The 20,762-nt window shown below is 38.0% G+C and overlaps 1 protein-coding gene across 2 annotated transcripts in view; it reads left to right on the top strand.

Moving 5' to 3' along the window:
- pik3cb (phosphatidylinositol-4,5-bisphosphate 3-kinase, catalytic subunit beta) overlaps nucleotides 1–20,762 on the top strand; it is an 83,039-nt gene that overhangs the window by 34,295 nt on the left and 27,982 nt on the right. The window contains exons 5-11 of one of the 2 annotated variants that reach the window (XM_056271168.1): nucleotides 6,883–7,103; nucleotides 7,198–7,380; nucleotides 9,916–10,083; nucleotides 13,415–13,501; nucleotides 14,479–14,727; nucleotides 15,522–15,618; nucleotides 16,629–16,759. In XM_056271168.1, coding sequence (XP_056127143.1) covers nucleotides 6,883–7,103; nucleotides 7,198–7,380; nucleotides 9,916–10,083; nucleotides 13,415–13,501; nucleotides 14,479–14,727; nucleotides 15,522–15,618; nucleotides 16,629–16,759 — 1,136 coding nt within the window. Of the gene's footprint in view, nucleotides 1–6,882; nucleotides 7,104–7,197; nucleotides 7,381–9,915; nucleotides 10,084–13,411; nucleotides 13,502–14,478; nucleotides 14,728–15,521; nucleotides 15,619–16,628; nucleotides 16,760–20,762 lie in introns of both variants that reach the window. The other variant, XM_056271161.1, reaches the window with a different exon arrangement.

Here is a 20,762-nt window from a genome sequence, read left to right as displayed (position 1 = left end):
TGCTTTTGTCTTACAGATTTAAAAAAACAAATGTGTTAATACCTCAAATTTTTATTTTATATTTAGGTTTTTTTATGTACAACATGTAATATATATATATATATATCAATGTGCTTTGTTTTAAAAAATATTGGCAATAAAAATGAAAACACTAGAGTCGGCGTTTGAATTGCACTAGTAGTATAATCAGTATTTAAAAGGACATCATATTTGCCTTGATGTTTTGACAAATAAGAGCTCTTTGTACCATTAAAACATCCTAAAGGTTTCATAGCTTAAAAAGTCCTCCTCATAAATAAAGCATGTAAATAAATAAATAAATTTGCATACAACTGCCTCCAGAGTTAGACATAGACGGATACTCATACATCATCGCACCATAGGCTCCGCCCACTGGCGTTTAGTCTCTTAACGGCTGACATTTGGCCTACACTAAATATGAGCGTCACGTCTAAAGCAAACAGAAGCCATTATAATCAGTGACGCTGTCTACACTGGGTACAGTTTACAGATGTGTGTTCAGTTTCTGATATCCACACACTCGAGTCTGTCGACAACAGGACAAATGAAGAGTGAAAGAACCTTCACTTCGATGCAGTTTAAACAGTTCGTTTGCGTCTCTGTACAGACTTCAGAAGGATCCTAGCATTGGAAACAAGTGGATGGTTTAGTTTAATGGTGTCCTGGATCACGTCTCGCAATAGCTAGATTGCGGTGATACTGTTTCCTATGCAGTGATGTTAGCCAATCATAACAGTGGAGTTTACTGACAACCCTTAAAGGAGCCGCCCCTTAAAAACAGATTGTTTCTGACAGGGTGAAGGTAAAAAAATTATTTTCTCCGCATTAATATTTGGGTTTTTTTGTGCAAAAAACTTTATTAACATTATAAATTAATCTGAAGGAACACATAAAAAATACAAAATCCATGTCATGACCCCTTTAAAGCAACACTAAGTACGATTTTTTACCTTAAAATAATGTTTCCAAAATCGTTTCAGTGGTTAATTAAGTCGTAACAGGGTGAAAGGCACTTCTGGATTTGCTTTGCAGCCCTATATCTGCTATAACCACGCTACGTAAGATTGCCAGATCGGGTCGCGTTTCTGTAGTTCTAATGAGACATAAGAAAACTACAAATTTGACTTGCTTTACGTCAAGCGTTACAATAGTCATTATTTAGTTTTTCTTTGTTTCTGATGTCGCAATACATCATACTTTCATGAAATCATGCAACATACTCTACTTTGTCTGTGGACATCGTTCATTCCAAAGCCAGGTGCTGGATAAACAGTGTGCGTGCGTGCGACAGTAGGCTGCGGTAGGCTAAATTATTTACGACAGCGGTAATGGACAATTCCGCTTCCAACCTGTAGGGCGACCGCAGAGGAAAAGTTACTTGGTGTTGCTTTAATAATTAATGAACAATAATCAATGATTATACATTTCTGAGTGTATTATAGATTTGAAGTGAACTAAAATGACCTACACATGCTTTTCTCAATGATCACATTTTCTTTCACACATGTCAAGTCAAGTCATCTTCATTTATATAGCGCTTTTAACAATGTAGATTGTTCCAAAGCTGCTTTACAGTGATAAAAGGAAACTAAAGCAACAGAGATAGTTTTGGCTTTATGACAGCTCTAGAATAAAGTTATTTTCCAGCTAAAGTTAGTTTTAATTGATTCACTTCCGTCGCAACGATCATTAGTTATTAACTTAGGGGCCGCTAACACAACGCTGTTTTAACAGAAAACTCTTAAGTTCTCTCTACGCAAACTTTAAAAACGCGAACCTGTGAGAACGCTGATGGCGTGCACATGCGTATGAAGAGCTCATTCTATAGGTATGCGTGTTTGAATATATGTACGCAGGCGTGTAGTCCTTCCCTAACCAACCAACCCTCAACAAACTACATGTCTTGCCTTAAAATTTATAATACAGAATTTTATCGCTTCGGCGTAGCCACGCGAACCGGAATTATCCCGACAACGATTATCTGTACAGAGGTAAAGGGAAGGAGGCCTTCACAGGGGAGGGACTAGTGACACTTCAGGACTGCGTTGTCGTCGCGTCCAGGAGCTGGTCCTTCATCAGATCTGGATACGGCCTGCATCCGGCGGACTGCGGTAAACCTCGGGATAAACAGAGAGACTAATATTAGCGTAGACGCCATTCTTCTTATGATGTAACACAAGTACATCAGGATTTATGGAAAGCGTTCCCGGTTCCGGCTGATCTAAACTATGCAGCCTAACATTGAATTATAGAAGTCTATAATGTGTTATGTGTATGCTAGGCCAAAGAGATGTGTTTTTAGTCAAACTTTGAACTGACAGAGTGTGTCTGGTTCCCGGACAATGTTAGGAAGACTGTTCCAAAGTTTTGGTGCTAAGGGCTAAATAGGAAAAGGATCTACCGCCTGCAGTCAATTTTGATATTCTAGGTACTATAAACTGGCCTGAATTTTGAGATTGCAATAGATGTGAAGGACTATAATGCGTTAAGAGCTCACTCAAGTACTGGGGAGCTAAACCGTTTAGTGCTTTGTAAGTAGTCAGCAATATTTTAAAATGTATACAATGTTTAATAGGCAGCCAATGCAGTGTTGACAGAACCGGGCTAATATGGTCATACTTCCTGGTTCTGGTAAGAACTCGAGCTGCTGCGTTTTGGACCAGCTGTAGTTTGTTTATTAAGCGTGCAGGGCAACCACCCATAATAGCATTACAATAATCTAGCCTTGATGTCGCCATATGAGATCTAACTGATAACGGTCAGATAAGTATGATTTAAACCACTAGCATACTTATCTGACCGTTATCAGTTTGTAGCAATAAATGAAGATATGTCTTTTCGATCACAAGTTCAGTATGGCATACCACAAGGCTCAGTACTAGGACCGTTGCTGTTCACTCTGTACATGCTACCCTTAGGAGATATCATTAAGGAACATGGAATTAGTTTTCACTGTTATGCTGATGATACTCAGCTCTATATTTCTTCACGCCCCGACGAAACTTACCAATTCACAAAATTAACGGAATGCATAGCCGATATAAAAAATTGGATGACTAGTAATTTCCTACTACTAAATTCTGAAAAAACTGAGATTCTAATTATTGGACAAAAAACTTCCACACGTAATAACCTAGAATACTGTCTAACACTTGATGGCTGCTCTGTTAAGTCTTCGTCGTCGGTTAGGAACCTGGGTGTGCTCTTTGATACCAATCTCTCATTTGAAAGTCACGTGTCTAGTATCTGTAAAACCGCATTTTTCCATCTTAAAAACATATCTAAATTACGCCATATGCTCTCATTAACAAATGCAGAACAATTAGTTCATGCGTTCATGACATCAAGGCTAGATTATTGTAATGCTCTACTGGGTGGTTGCCCTCCACGCTTAATAAATAAACTACAGCTAGTTCAAAACGCAGCAGCTCGAGTTCTTACCAGAACCAGGAAGTATGCCCATATTAGCCCGGTTCTGTCAACACTGCATTGGCTCCCTATTAAACATCGTATAAATTTTAAAATATTGTTGATTACTTACAAAGCACTAAATGGTTTAGCTCCGCAGTACTTGAGCGAGCTTTTAAAGCATTATAGTCCTTCACGTCTATTGCGATCTCAAAATTCCGGCCAGTTGATAATACCTAGAATATCAAAATCGACTGCTGGCGGTAGATCCTTTTCCTATTTAGCACCAAAACTTTGGAACAGTCTTCCTACCATTGTCCGGGAAGCAGACACACTCTGTCAGTTCAAAGCTAGACTAAAAACACATCTCTTTGACCTAGCATACACATAATACATTATAGACTTCGATAATTCAATGTTAGGCTGCATAGATTAGGTCAGCCGGAACTGGGAGCACTTCCCTTAAATCCAGATGTACTCGTTACATCATAAGAAGAATGGCATCTACGCTAACTTTAGTGTCTTTGTTTATCCCGAGGTTTTCCTGCAGCCTGCCGGATCCAGGCCGTATCCAGATCTGACGAAGGAGATTTGCCTGGACCCGATGACAATGCAGTGCTGAAGTGTCAACTATCCTCTCCCTATGGAGGATCCCTTTCCCACTCTACAGATAAAGCGTTGTTGAAAATCTGGTTCGCGTACCCCGAAGTGATAAAATAAAATTCGGTATCAAATTTATAGGCAAGACAAGTAGTTTGTTTAGGCATGGTTTGTAGGGAAATTATTCAAACGAATATAACAATAGAATCAATTTTTAATGCGCATATGAACGCCATCCGGTCACAGGTTTGCGTTTAAAGTCTGTTTAGAGAGAACGCCGTCGTCTTAGTGGCCCCTAATGTAATAACAAATGATAATTTTGCTGGAAGTGAATCAATCAAAACCAACTTTAGCCGGAAATAACTGTAAGTCCGTCTAATTCGATCCAATGGCGGTATCGATTAGAGGTGAAGGTTTCAACGCGTGTTCCGTCTTTTCCCATGGCAAGGAGATTTTTAATTAAATGCAATACATTTTGTTTTATGTATTAACTCGTTTCATCTGACTCCATAAAATAAAAAAGTTTTTCAATGATATCTGTGCATCATTAAGTATACGTTAATGTTTGACTATTCCTTTTAACTCCAATAAAAATAAAGTCAAAGTCTGTTAGAATAATCAAATATAACAATTTATTATGTCAGGTAAATGTATTATAACAATTCCATAATCAATTGAAAGATAATCAATGCAAATCATCAAATGTTCTAGAACAAAGAGGAAAATCTTTTACCCGACATGAAAGTCTCGGCGACTCAGCATCCACGGGCTGATCTGAGATACAGAAAGAGCCCTGAGCTCTCGTTGCATTTTCCTTATATAGCCAGATCTTATTTGATATGTAAAACTAGAGTTTAGTGGAAATTTACTGTATTCCCCCACCATTCCTGGGGGTAGAAGTTTGACCATCTGCGAAGAACAGTGGAAATTAGCATTCATGAATTTACACCTTTGGGAGTGCCTAGAGACCACATTCCTTTGTGTGCCAGTTATTCCTAAACTCTTAAAAACCTTATTTCCTTTTGTTTTATACTTTGGGAATGAGACATTTGTACCACTCATTCTTGAGACATTTCAAATGATACCAAACTTATGTACTCAATGATAATCATTCACATCAAACCATACATATATTCTTATGTGAGTTTCAGGTGATCTGCGAAGGAGTGGGGGATGAGGGGAAGAAATGTAGATTAGGATGATTCAGAGGTGAGACCTCTAGTCTCGGATGGGGCCTTCACAAGAGTGAGCCCAAATGCTACTATGCAGTGGGTTCTTTGTCTTCTCAAGAAGTGGTCGTTCCCTATAACCAGTTTTCCAGTCTTACATAACACTATTCAAAATCGCTATAAAGCCAAAACAATCTCTGTTACCGTAAATTGTATGTTTATCTCTGTAAAGCTGCTTTGAAACAATCTCCATTGTTAAAAGCACTATATAAATGAAGATGACTTGACATGTCATGAACACATGAACTAATTGTTCCGCATTCGTCAATGAGAGCAAATGACGTAATTTTGATATATTTTTAAGATGGAAAAATGCGGTTTTACAGATACTAGACACGTGACTTTCAAAAGAAAGGTTGCTATCAAAGAGCACACCCAGGTTCCTAACCGACGACGAAGACTTGACAGAGCAGCCATCAAGTGTTAGACAGTATTCTAGGTACTGTATGAAGCTTGTAATGTGTATCTGTTAATCTTTGGCACACACTTTTGGTGGCAGCAATTGTGCATGAGACTCAGCAGAGGCAGATTTGAAAGTGATACTGATTGTCTGTTTCTGTGTATGTACGTATTAATTATAATAAGACTATGATGAGATGCCAGTCGAGGCTTACGCACTCAAACACTCTACTTCCCTTACTCATTCACTGGCTCTGAAACAAACAAACACACACACACACACACACACACACACACACACACACACACACACACACACACACACACACACACACACACACACACACACACACACACACACACACACACACACACACACACACAATATGGGCAATCTCTCTTAGTGGAGAGGATCAAATGAATTTTTAATGCTCTTTAAATGTCATCATGTGTGTTATCTGGAAGCCATTTGAAACCTTTCCCTCAGAACTGTGTCTCGCGACAAAACACACTGATGCCATTCAACGGGAACAGACGCTCATTAAAGGAATAGTTCAGTCAATAATGAAAATTGTCATAATTTAATCTTCTTTAATTTTGCAGATCCAAATAATAAATCTTTTCTGTGAAACAAAAAAAAGGATGAATCTGGTTTTATTTTTTAAATGAAATTACATATTAGGCCACACACCTAGGCCCGGTTTCAGACAGGGCTTAGATTAAGCCAGGATTAGGCCATAGTTCAATTAGGCTTTTATAAACATGCCTTATCTTCAGACAAAACAATGGCACTGACATGTTTTAAGATATATCCGTGCAAACTACTTTCAGTTAAAACAGCTCAAACATGCACTTTAGTCTGAGACCAACTTAAGCCTTGTCTGTGAAACCAGACACTAGTGTTCAATACACACAAACCTGGCCATAGCATAGCTTCACAACACACACTGTTAACTGTTTCTATGACTTATCACACATTGTTTTTACTCTTTAGGCTTGATTTTGGACCAGTGTTAAAGTGTGCATGTTTTTTAAGCAGAAATTCACAGCATCATATATGCATAAATGTTAAAACTACATTGTATCTGTGACGGAGTGATTGACACTCGGCAGAGTTCACATGATTTGAATTCAGATTCTATGTTATTCATTGCATAAGCACATTGTCTGACGTGGATGTTGTTGGAATTGTGAGAGTGTAAAGTCACTGAACGTTATGGCACAGGTCTTCACGAGTTGGACGCCCTGCAAGACCAGGAAGTGAAGGACTTTCGTTCCAAAATGAAGCGAATCAGCGAAGAGAAAATGCACCAAATGCAGATGATGTCGTGGGGGGAGTGGCTTCGGAGCTGTTACTCCCCTCAGCTGGAGACAGGGTTATTGGAGAATTTGATTGACAAGCATGAGGGCGTAATCAAAATTACCATGCACTACGACCAGTCACAGGTGTGTACTGTTATTTTAGTACATGGTTTGCTGCATGACTCTACCATGAACTGAATGATCAGTCTTATCCTCGTATTTATTTCTCTCTGTGTAGGACACAGCTAGCCTGAAAGTGTCATTGCATTGTTCAGTATCTGAACTACTGGACCAGGCTCTCAAGAAATGGCAGACCACTCATGGCCCAGAGGAAGACATTGGTTCCCGGAGTGATTATGTGCTGCGTGTCAGCGGCAAACTGGAGTTCCTGTTTGAAGATCACCCTCTTAATCAGTACAAAGTAAGATTCAAGGCTTTGAGGGGTCAAACTGTATTTTCCAAGGTTCACAGTGTGTTTTTAATGTTTGCCATATTAACAACAGTTTTTAGAGCAATTAGCTTTTTTAAAATCTCATGTATTTTGCTCCTCTAAAAGCATTGTACATTGTACTTCATTCATTTGATGATTTTATTAATTCAGTTGATAATTCATAATCATGCAATTTCAAACCTCTATGATTTGTATGACCCCCAACACACACACATATATATATATATATTGTGTGTGTACAAGTTTGACCTAAATTGAGGACCAAACTATAGTGTGCTGTGTATTCAGGTTTCAGGCCATGCCCCCTACATTATGAGGACATGCCATCATAATTCAAATCGCTAAATAAACATACTAAACAATTCTTTTTTTAAATGTAAAAATTATGTTTAGGGGTAGGGTACACACTTGTATTTGACCCACTGATCTATATAAATGAGGTTGAGTGGTTTGACCTTGTAATCTTTAATCCAAAGATTAACATGCCTTAACAAAATTAATGGGGTCAATAGAGTGGTGCAGGCATGACGTAAATTTGTTGGCCAAAATGCGGAAACGAGTTAGCCTTTTAGCACTTCCGGCTCCATCGTCCCGAAGTCAATGGTTTTTTTTGATTGGGGTTTTGGTTAAATGGCTGAAATAAGGTCTGTGATTTATAAGGACTGACACAAGCTCAAGACACTTACACGTTTTATTTTACGGCATAAAATACATCGGTATTACCCCACTCGTGATGTTTTGTAAGCTGTTACGTGTCTTGAAAGAGGCAGCAGTTGCTAACAAGTGGCTGAATGGGACTAAAGAGCCTGTTGAGGAGATTAAACAGAGATTAAACTATTCTAACTCAAACGTTCTGGGATAATGTTTTTAGATAAATGGTAAATGGACTGCATTTATATAGCGCTTTCACAGACCCAATGGCCACCAAAGCGCTTTACATATTGCCTTACATTCACCCATTCACTCACTCATTCATACACCGACGGCGGAGATAAGAACTGAAAGAGTGGTGGGAAGCTCATTGATTGTGACGTTGAAGTCGTGGGACCGTGATGTAGTTCGTTTATAGCCTTTAGCTTTTTACTTCTGGCGACTGCATTTAGGCTTCAAGCTTCATAAAAGTTGTGTTCATCTTCGATAATTATCTTGATGGACAAAACGTGCAAGTATCATAAACTTTTGTTGATCACAGAGCTTGTTTTATTCGATAATCCAAAAGCCTATGGGAAAATCCTACTGGGGGTTTGGTTTGTCCACTGTCTATGGCTTTGTCAAGGTGTGTTGCGAACCGCCGCTTGGCCTATAAAAGTGACGTCAAACCTGCACGACTCTATAACCCAAGTGACAAGTGTGCTATTCTCCAAGCCTTCTGGAGCTATAAATAAAAAAATAATTAAATAATTGGCTAATCACTGAAAATATTGCTAAAAAATATTTGTGTGAACTTTATTACTTTACATAAAGTGGAGCTTTTAAAACATTTGTAAGTAATCACAAGTAATGACTATTATTAAAATATTACTTGGGTTCTTGGATTGGGTTCTCCATTTGGACCTGCATTATTCTACCTGTTGTTTAATTGATATGTGCTTTTGTGCTCACATTTAAAATTCCCCATGCATCAACTGAACACAGTGAGCTTCAGTGTAGATTAGCCTTTTTACTATGCAAAAACGTCCTGAGAATGAGATGTACAGTAACACCCCAGTTGTTTTTCCGAAAAACAATTAAAAAAGAATGTCGCTTAGTGAAATATGTCTAACTTGGTAGGTCATGTTCAGACATCAAACAAAAGAGTGTGTGCTTTACTTTAAATTTTATGTGCATAATAGTTCAGTTCCATCGTGAGCCTGAAACCAGTCAGGTGAGGGATCGGTCACAGCAGTCCATTAGAGATCATAAGGGCCATGTTGTTCCAGGAAATGCATAAAAACCTCAAACCATGCAGACACAGTTATCAGAAATCACTTTACAACTTACAAAAAAAGTAGCAGTATTATTTCAGTCAAGTCACCTTTATTTATAAAGCGCTTTTTACAATACAGATTGTTTCAAAGCAGCTTTACAGTGATAACAGGAAAATAATGCAACAGATTTTGTTTCTGCTACAGCAGATCTAGAAGAAAATAGTGTCACAGGCTTTAGTCTAGACATAGCTAGTCCTACTATGACGCTACACTGAAGTAAGTTGAGTGATGGTTCATTTTTGTTGTAAAAAAGTTATTAATTTAGTTAATTTATATATATATATATATATATATATATATATATATATATATATATATACAGCCGCTCTGGAGAAAACCGTGATGTCATCATCCAGCTCAGTTCAGTTCTCATATAATGGTGTCATTGCAGACAGATCAATAATATTGTTGAATATTAACATGATAGTATCATGGAGTTCTTTCAGGTACCTGGTGCCTCAGTATGGTAGAAGTATGATCTATATTTTCTGTATGAAAACACTAATCTAAATGTTTGTGTGTGTGTGTGTGTGTGTAGTACATTAGGGCTTGTTTGTTGGCAAATGAGAACCCTCATCTGACAATGGTTCACTGTGGCGTTGTGAAGGCCATGTTTGAGAAGGAGATCAGCACCATTGGATCAGTGCTTGCTCGGAAGTGTTCGAACCCTCCTCTACCACTGCCCCCGAAGAAGAGACAGCCGACGGTAAGGACACTGAGTGTCTGTGTGTCCTGCACTTCTGTAATCACAGGCTGTCCTCATTTGTGCCGCTAGCAGCACCAAACAGCACCACAAAAATATGATTATTTTTTAAATGGGTTTTCCAAACACTCCTATTGCATCTCCACCTCGCACCTCGTCACAGTGTTTACACTCTTTGCTAAGTCTAACTACGAATGAGATGCTTGTTGTTCTTTTTGCACATTTAACTGGAACAGGGGAAAGTGAAGGCACTTAGCTGAATCATTTGAATGCATTTATCTCAGCAGGTGTCGTGTAAATGCATATGTATACAGTACAGACAGAGTAGGAAACATCAAACTTGGTGGTTTTTTGTTGTTGTTTCTCTTCTTGCTGTGCAGCTTTTTTACAGTATTGTGATACTTGTTTATTGGATGGTGTGTTTTAGCTGCCGTGTGGATGAGTAGTGTTTTGTGTCTGACAGATATATCATATAAATCGTGGTCATGTGTTGTGTCCAGTGTACATTATAGTTTGTTTCCTTCACACGCAGTTTTAGGCCAGTGAGTTTCATAAATGTGTTCCAGGAAGTGAGTCAGGCACGTGTGTGTTAGCACTGATCATGTGAGTTATTTTGCAGATGTCAGAGTGCTGACCATGTCAAAACTGCTGCTGTTAAACCAAAACCCCTAAGGGAATGTATATGTGCATTTGTTTGAGCGTGTATGTTCGCTTGCATTTGTGTCTATGAGGTCACAGTGTCAAATGTATAGCAAATTGGCTCCCACTTTATATTCAGTCTTTAACTACTATGTAGTTTTGTAGTCAAGACCACCTAAACCAAGGATCAAGACAAAAACTAAATTCAGGGCGAGACCGAGTCAAGACTAGCAGACTAAGACTAGTTAGACCAGACTTAACACTCCTCAAATTCATCTGAAAGATCCACATTTACTGCCTGTCTTATGTATTTAATAAATAAATAATAAGACACTATAAAGCTGTTATTAATCAAATGAAATCACTAACAGCAAATTCCATCTCTGCAATTTTGAATATACAAATATGATGGAAGGATAAAATGGTAGTTTTAAATATGAAACCAAAACCACTAGGTTGCAGCGGATCATTTAATGAATGAGTCACAGAATCATTTATTCAACCGATTCGTTCAAAGCTGCTGATTCATTCAGGAACGAAACACAGCAGTGTGTTGCTTGGAGACGCACAGCAATAGGATTCGTTAGAAATTATTTTTGTTGCCGAAATAGAGAAAAAAATTTGATATAAATTGTGTCTAAAATGTGAGTCACTTAAGGTAGGGTAAGTAAGTAAAATTTATTTGTATAGCACATTTCTCAGATAAAAATCACAAAGTGCTTCCCAACAAGAGAAAGAATTCACAACTCTTATAAATACATTACAGCACATAATCAAATTAAACACACGTACACATTAGACCAGCCTAACCAGCCTACAGTCTAGTTAAAATCTGCCTCTTTAAAAAGCAGATTTTTCAACTGGGTTTTAAAATTTTCCACACAATCCAAGCAGCGTATGGAAGGAGGCAAAGCGTCCCACAACCTGGGTGCCACACCTTGAAATGAACGGTCCCCCCTAGTTTTAAAATGTGTAAGGGGGGCAACTAATAGTCTCTGGCCTGTTGATCTCAGACTACGTGAGGACGTAGGCAGTTGTATCAGGTCAGAGATGTATGGGGGTGCCTGTCCTTGTAGGGCTCTGAAAGTTAGAACCAAAATTTTGAAGTGCATTCTAAATTTCACTGGTAACCAATGAAGTGAAGCTAAAAAGCTAGGCAATTCTGGAGAGGCTAGCAATAGCAAGCTAGCTCTGAAAGCATGAGATCCTCCAAAACACATGAAGGCGCACAGCCAGATCAGAGTCTGCAAAGCGCCAAGAGAGACGGCACTGAATTACCTCATGTCTCTAAGCACGGGTTTACGTCTGTAAGTTACGGTAATCACAACATGGCTTGAACGGAGCATAAGCTTGTTGTTTTGGTTCAAGAGGAACTGTAAAAGCGGCGGCTGTTTGTTTGTGAAACTCTGTGTCTGTCTACAACTCTGCGTAGCTTCGACGAACGTGCTGATGACGAGTGATGTATGCATTCGGACCTAATTCACTGATTGGATGAACTTTTTTTTAGTCCTGAGACATCTACAGAAGCTATATGTAAAAAAAATATATATATAATATATATTTAGACCACTTTTATTATTGATTGCTATCAGGATGTGAAGAGAGTTTCAACCAGTATAACAACAAGTATTTATAAAAAAATTGCCTACCTACCTTTAATATTAACTACTTGTTTATTGAAAGTTTGTATAAAATCAATATAATTTTTTCAGTCATGCTCATATTCATGAAAACAGCTCTCATGCTCTTTTTTGCAATCATATCTTGATTTTTTTGGGCATTTGTATTAATTTTGGTGACATTTTTAACACAATTCCCCATTCATTTCTGACCCGGCACAACAGTAACAAAAGAAATCAAATTAGAAATAAGTTGTTGATTGCATTTGAAGCTGAAAGTTTTGCATCAAGTCACAGTAATGATGTGAACAAATAAATCAGACAATGCACTGGCAAATCCCGACTTTGATCTTGAGTCGTCTTGTGCTCTTAGTCTGAAACTAAACTGAGACCTTCAAAAAAGGGTCTCAGGATGGGACTCAAGTACTACTATGTACTAACCTACCCTTAAAATTACTTTTCTTTAAATTTCCTTTCACTTAACCCACCCTTAAACCTACCCATACTACCAAACCTGTTTGTGATACAACATGTATTAACAGCATTGTAATACAACAATTCAGCATTTAACACAATAAATACATAGTACCTAACAATTTCTTTGAATGCAAGTGCACTGTAGTTAAAGACAGCTAATGTAAAGTGTGACTGCAAATTGTATAGTGATTTAAACTTAAGCCACACTTAATGTCTAAATGTCATCGCATTAGACAAAATAAATATCAAACCAAGAACCATATGCAAGAATGGTGCAACATTTTAAAAATGGAGCCATTTTAGAGGATGTCAGGTCATCGAGTTCATACAAGTGTCCCAAGAGAGAAACCACATATATAATTCATCACTTTAACTGTGGTTGCGTTCCATTGGCGTTTGACTACCAAAACATGTCCGACATTTTGATGTTAAAACCTATTCATTGTGTAAAATGTTTTGCCTGAAAAACTTGAAATTAATGCTACTTGGTTTCATATTTTGCTACCCAATACACTTATAATACAGTATGCATATACTTTTCATAATTTATTGTCATAATTTACTTACATTCTCCTTTAATCTTTCTCTCTCCGCAGCAGTCACATACGTGTGTTTGGAAGGTCCATTCTTTGTTCAGAATTAATCTTGTGAAAGGTAACAAGGTGAACGCTGACGATGCTGCTAAGGTAAATACTGTCAACACCTCTGAATTTAGCTTGATCTCACTAACACTAACCTTTATCTGCCTCCTGCTGGCCCAGAATCAGTATTGCATTACAATTAAAACAGGGTGCAGTGTCTTTGCTCCACCCAAAGTATTTTTGGACTATTTCCAAATTCCAAACATACAAAAGCAGACCTTTAGGGAAAGTAAAAGGTGAAAGTTCTAGCATGCAACCTTTTACCTCAATCAGCAACACACATCCATATGTCAGCAAGAAGAGTAGCCCCGCCTCTAAATGTATTCAAATACACAAGAACACACATTGTTTTAGTAAAGAATTCATGCATTCAAGTGTTTCACCAAATATACATTATACTTAAATTATACATAATTACTGCTTTTAAACCTTGCCTGCTAGGCATTCCATTGCAATTAAGTTAATACCTAGCATATTTCTTTAATCTGACCTTTACTTCATCATATGTTGATCTAAAATTACCCATTACTTTTTAACAAACCTTTATACAAATACCTTTTCAGTCTAACAATTACACAAAGCAATCAAAGCACTAACATAATGTCAGTCAAGTCAAGTCACTTTATGTATATAGCGCTTTATACAATATAGATTGCTTCAAAGCAGCTTTACAGAGATAACAGGAAAATTTATTCAGTGATGCAAACAGAGTTCAATTCGGCTGTAAAGCAGCTCTAAAAAGACAATAGTAAACATTTATTATTCAGTTGAAGTCAGTTCAGTGTTGATTCAGTTTGGTTCAATAACTGTGTAAAGATTATCAATATGAAGTGACTTCAATTCATCTATAAAGCAGCACTGCAGAAAACAGTGATGTCAGCTCAGTAATATTGCTGAATATTATTCAGTCAGACAAATTTGTCGTTGTCAATTACCTGGATAAGAGTAGCATTTGCACATACATTTGAATAATCTAATCCAAAAACAGTTGTATGTCATTTCTGTAACTTGTGTGCGTGTAGATCCAGGTTCGAGCGGGGCTGTTTCACGGCACAGAGATGTTGTGCAAGACCGCGGTCAGCAGCGAGAGCAGCAGTCGATCTGAGCACGTGTGGAACAAAACGCTGGAGTTCGACATCGCTGTTTGCGACCTGCCGCGCATGGCCCGCCTCTGTTTCGCCATCTACGCTGTTATGGACAAAGTGAAGAAACAGAGATCCACCAAGAACCCCCAGAGCAAATACCAGACTATCCGCAAGGCAGGGAAAGTGGTGAGATCAACACACACACAAACTTTATTCATAGCACACATTGTTAAGCAATCGCATACCAGTCCTCGAATTTACTTTTCCAATGGGTAATGGATGGTTGCCAAAACAATAATTGGGGATCCTACGGACCCCCCAAGTCTATTTTTTTATCCCCCAGCCCTCAATTCGAGCACTGTCACACATAGACTACAGCCCCTTTCACACATACAGTCTTTACTGGTCAATTACTGGTAACAGATCATATGTGAACAGGACCTTTTCAAATGTACCAGTAAATTTGTTCCGGCAATTAACCAGTAAGGGAAGTTGTAACATTACCAGTAAATTACCGGAATATATGCACTGTGTGAACGCGGAATAAAGATTACCGGAATTTTGCACGTACGAGGCCAGAACGCGCTGACGTAAGAAGTGATTTGGGCCAATCAGAAGCTCCGAGCCATTTATAAAATTATGGCTCAGATGACACGTTTACTCAGCACTGTTTACAAATGTCTTTAAATCGGAGTGATAACGAAACTAAAGCGCCTCTCCGGGCGGATGAAGAGATTTGTCAACAACTTTAGATGTCACTTCCTGTTAATGACGTCAGCACAGAGTTTACCGGTATTTTGTAGTTGATGTTAATGGTCTGTCACCCGAAAAAAGCCAGAACGCTGTTGCTTGTGTGAACAGCACATTTTTGTATTTACCTGTAAAGTCGTTCTGCCAATTTTATGGTAATTTACCGGGATTGCTGTGTGAAAGCGGCTAATAGCTGATCATCTGTTTTGTTTGTTATATTTTCTGTCTAGCACTACCCAATAGCATGGGTGAACACGATGGTGTTTGACTACAGAGGGCAGCTGAAGACTGGGGACATTATCCTTCACTGCTGGTCCTCTTTCCCTGGTGAGAACACACACACACACACACACATTCATAGGCGCCACAAATGGCCGAGCACCCACGAAAAAACATGAGAGATTCACCATTCATTTTAACCAATCAAAAAAATCGATTGAGATTCGGGAACCTTTCTTATTGTTTGATCTCACGTTTGTTCTACTGTAGATACTGTAATTACAGCCCAACAACCTGACAACCTTTTTGTTTTTTGCATGATGATAAATTGCATTTTAAGTAATTAACTCCAAAATCATCAGGTATATCAGCAAGAGAGCTACTCACGACTACACTCATTGAAAGAATATGTGGTTTCATTTGATTGGTAACCAGGGTTTGACATTAACTTTTTCACTCACCGGCCAATTTGGCTACTAAGTTACCGGCCATTTAGAACTTCTACTAGCCCAAAAAAAGAGAGAAAAGAACCAGATTAAATACATCACTGCTTATATTTATATATATATATATATATATATATATATATATATATATATATATATATATATATATATATATATATAAATATAATAAAATTTGGATTCCATGCAATCATTTCTTATTCAAACCAAACCTTATTCAAACCATACTCACGAGTCGAGTATTTGCGCTAAATCTGTGCAGATTTGGCTTACACGAACTTCCCCTTCAAAGTAAGTAAACATAATAAGTAACATGCCAAATTGGCTAGTGCTTTGACAGCGTTACCCACCACAGCTCATTTTTACCCACGTTTACCCATGTATTTACAGTCCGTGCGTTTCTCTTGGCAAGACACAAATAACTTTTAGGAAATATTCTCAGCTTACGGCGGTGTGATGTGACTATGTCGTTGTGTAAACTGCTGGGTTGTGTGTGTGCGTGTGCGTGTGCGTGCGCATGCGTGTGTAGAGTAAACTCTGTGTGAGTTATCAGTTCATCTGCGAGTAGTACTTCATTTTGTGGAAGGTTGTGCACTGATGTCTTGTAAAGGAAGGAAATGTGTTCAGGAAATGCCTTTTTTCTGTGTGTTGCAGATGAGCTGGAAGAGATGTTGAACCCTATTGGGACGATTCAGACCAATCCATACACGGAGAACGCCACAGAACTGCATATAAGCTTTCCTGAATACTCAACAAAATCAGTTGTGTTTCCCGCTTTTGACAAGGTATCCATATCTCACATATCACACTCACACATGTCCACTCTTCATTTACTGAATAAAAAATAGCAGAGCCATCAGAAAATTGCCTGATTGGCTTCTACACAATATTTTTGCCAAGAATTGCCCACTTAGACAAAGCTTGTCTGACTGACATGTAAAGTGATTAATCAGAGTTTTGTTAATACATGCTGTCCAGGAGCAAATACATGCCTGTCTGCCTGTGAACGCTTTATATACACAATATAATATAGGTAGATTTGAATCCGGGTGATCACTCCTAAAAATTTTATATACACTCACCTAAAGGATTATTAGGAACACCTGTTCAATTTCTCATTAATGCAATTATCTAATCAACCAATCACATGGCAGTTGCTTCAATGCATTTAGGGGTGTGGTCCTGGTCAAGACAATCTCCTGAACTCCAAACTGAATGTCAGAATGGGAAAGAAAGGTGATTTAAGCAATTTTGAGCGTGGCATGGTTGTTGGTGCCAGACGGGCCGGTCTGAGTATTTCACAATCTGCTCAGTTACTGGGATTTTCACGCACAACTATTTCTAGGGTTTACAAAGAATGGTCTGAAAAGGGAAAAACATCCAGTATGCGGCAGTCCTGTGGGCGAAAATGCGTTGTTGATGCTAGAGGTCAGAGGAGAATGGGCCGACTGATTCAAGCTGATAGAAGAGCAACTTTGACTGAAATAACCACTCGTTACAACCGAGGTATGCAGCAAAGCATTTGTGAAGCCACAACACGCACAACCTTGAGGCGGATGGGCTACAACAGCAGAAGACCCCACCGGATACCACTCATCTCCACTACAAATAGGAAAAAGAGGCTACAATTTGCAAGAGCTCACCAAAATTGGACAGTTGAAGACTGGAAAAATGTTGCCTGGTCTGATGAGTCTCAATTTCTGTTGAGACATTCAGATGGTAGAGTCAGAATTTGGTGTAAACAGAATGAGAACATGGATCCATCATGCCTTGTTACCACTGTGCAGGCTGGTGGTGGTGGTGTAATGGTGTGGGGGATGTTTTCTTGGCACACTTTAGGCCCCTTAGTGCCAATCGGGCATCGTTTAAATGCCGCGGCCTACCTGAGCATTGTTTCTGACCATGTCCATCCCTTTATGGCCACCATGTACCCATCCTCTGATGGCTACTTCCAGCAGGATAATGCACCATGTCACAAAGCTTGAATCATTTCAAATTGGTTTCTTGAACATGACAATGAGTTCACTGTACTAAAATGGCCCCCACAGTCACCAGATCTCAACCCAATAGAGCATCTTTGGGATGTAGTGGAACGGGAGCTTCGTGCCCTGGATGTGCATCCCACAAATCTCCATCAACTGCAAGATGCTATCCTATCAATATGGGCCAACATTTCTAAAGAATGCTTTCAGCACCTTGTTGAATCAATGCCACGTAGAATTAAGGCAGTTCTGAAGGCGAAAGGGGGTCAAACACAGTATTAGTATGGTGTTCCTAATAATCCTTTAGGTGAGTGTATATCATCATATCGTCCAGCCATAAAACATTTTTTTTTTGTCAGTGTTTATTTAAAAAAAAAAAGCAGAATATAAAATGGTAAATATTTAATTGATGAGTTGTCACTATAATATATAACAATACAATATATAGGGTATGATTTTACACCTAAATTCAGCATATTGACAGCAAAATGATAACTGCGAATCCTGCCTGGAGTCGATGTTTCTGTGAACTGCAGCGATCCATTTGCTTCTGTGTTCTGTAGCTTTCAGAAGCTTTCATTTAAAAATATACCTAAGATTTTTTGTCATATATCTATTTATACAGTCAATCTCAAAGCTCTTTCCCGTTTGAGATGTGTTTTGTGTGTTTTTCGTGGCATTCACGCTGAAAGTTAATGCTGCCGCTCAGTCTTTTTGCCACTCAGTGTGTGTAACCGCAGTCACTCCAGCCGACAGTGACGTCACGCACATAACCTCTATACTTTCATAGTGTAGCTAAAGAGAAATGTTCCTTTTTACTCAGAATTGCGGTCCTGCTGCAAAACAGGATTACAATTGCATTTGAGAACATACGATTTTGAGTGCAACCTGGACGAAACACTGAGTGGTGGGATATTTTGCTAATAAAATGATCGTTTATAAATGTATAACTTTATTATTTTGGTAACACTTTACAATAAGGTTCATTAGTTAACATTAGTTAATGTATTAACTACCATGAACTAACAATGAGCAATACATTTGTTACAGTATTTATTAATCTTTGTTAATGTTAGTTTATAAAAATACAGCTGTTCATTGTTTGTTCATGTTAGTTCACGGTGCATTAACTAATGTTAACAAATTAATTTAAATGTTGAAATTAACATTTACTAAGATTAATAAATGCTGTAGAAGTATCGTTTATTCTTAGTTCATGTTAACTAATGAACCTTATTGTAAAGTGTTACCATTATTTCTTAACTCTTAGTATGTTTAACCCTCTGGGGACCAGAAACGCGCCGGCGCGTTTTGCTCGTTTTTTTTCACATAGCAGAAAAATAGACTTAAAGTACTACCATCATTTCTGTTCATATAGAGTTAAGAAATATGAGAAAATAATCTGTTAAATGTCTACTTTTTTATGTGCCCACATACAATCGAAATAAAATATTGTGCTTTTGTAAAATAAAGAAAATAAACCGGGTGTGCGTTCTGCCTCTCGGTCACCGTGAACATTTTTTCTGGAGCACGTCTCTAATCTTCAACACAACTCAGCTAATACTATTCACCCAGCCATAAGCAATATATCTTTTAAATCATTTGAGTTTGTACTTTTAAATGATCCGATTCAAAACTAAAATTATTATTCTCCGTTTATGTCATCTATATAAAAAGAGAGACGTGTCAGCCCGTCTCATTATCGTTCTCTCAGCTGATTATCACTGGTAATGTGACACGCCCACGGAGAGCACGCGCTATTCAAACGCAAATATGTGAAGCAACACATTGAGACGCGTTAACGCCCATAAACTCTGAAAACACACATTATTTTTTAGTCAGATTAATCTACTGTCGTCTTGCGCGGCTATATGTGGAACAATCCTGGGACATTTACCACTGGGTTTAGTTTCACTTCGAGGATGAACAGATTCAGCTGAGAAGTAAGTGTTTTTTGCAAGTGCTTTGTTCTAATCGCGATATAGAATAACGTAGTGTCTGTAAACGGAAAAATAGCATACTGTTAAATGTGAATCATGTTTGTGTGTGTGTGTGTGTGAATGAATGAATGAATGAATGAACGCACAGATACGCACTGTTACAGACTAAATAACAGACAACATTTCGTTGACTCGTTTTGGATAAAGTTTTTACTCTAAAATATACATCAAATAAGCTTTTTTAGGAGTTTCTGCTCATATGTTAAATATATAGTATGTTTTGTCAATAAACTAATCAACTAAGATCTTATAGTGTTTGTTCAAGCTATATCAAAATAATGAATCCTCAACTTTGAAATATGTATGATCAAACTAAGACATTTATGGAGAAAGACAATTTTCTTTTCAAGATGTTTCCAACTCTAACTTTGAACTTTGAACTGAAATAAAACCATGTCTATATGGTGAAGGGTGTGTGATAGAAGTGTCCAGACGTATGCACCCTGTATTTTCCTTATATAAATCCAAACAATCTAAAAGCCATTCTTTTTTAAATCTCCTCATTCTTTGTGCAAGGCTCCTGTAATGATATGGCCTGATAGCACCTAATAGGGCCATTATGGGGAGGGTCTTTGTCTTTCTCAGGTGTGGAATGCCATACATATTAATGAGAGATCAAGCCTCCTGCATAAAGCTTTCTCAAACAAAACACGTCATTAAAAATGTAAAAGACTTTATTGACTTATCTGAATGAGCAGTCAGGATGATTCTCACATAGTTTTGGAGCAAATATTCTAGGCTATGTGATACAATTTTCAAAAGTCTTGTGAAGAAATAATCAATATGTGTTTTGTGGTCTTATTTCA

The sequence above is a fragment of the Rhinichthys klamathensis genome, unplaced genomic scaffold, assembly GCF_029890125.1.
Source record: "Rhinichthys klamathensis goyatoka isolate OS25496 unplaced genomic scaffold, OSU_Roscu_1.1 h1tg000014l_1, whole genome shotgun sequence".
Classification (NCBI taxonomy): Eukaryota; Metazoa; Chordata; class Actinopteri; order Cypriniformes; family Leuciscidae; genus Rhinichthys; species Rhinichthys klamathensis.
This window is presented reverse-complemented; position numbering and strand designations above follow the sequence as displayed.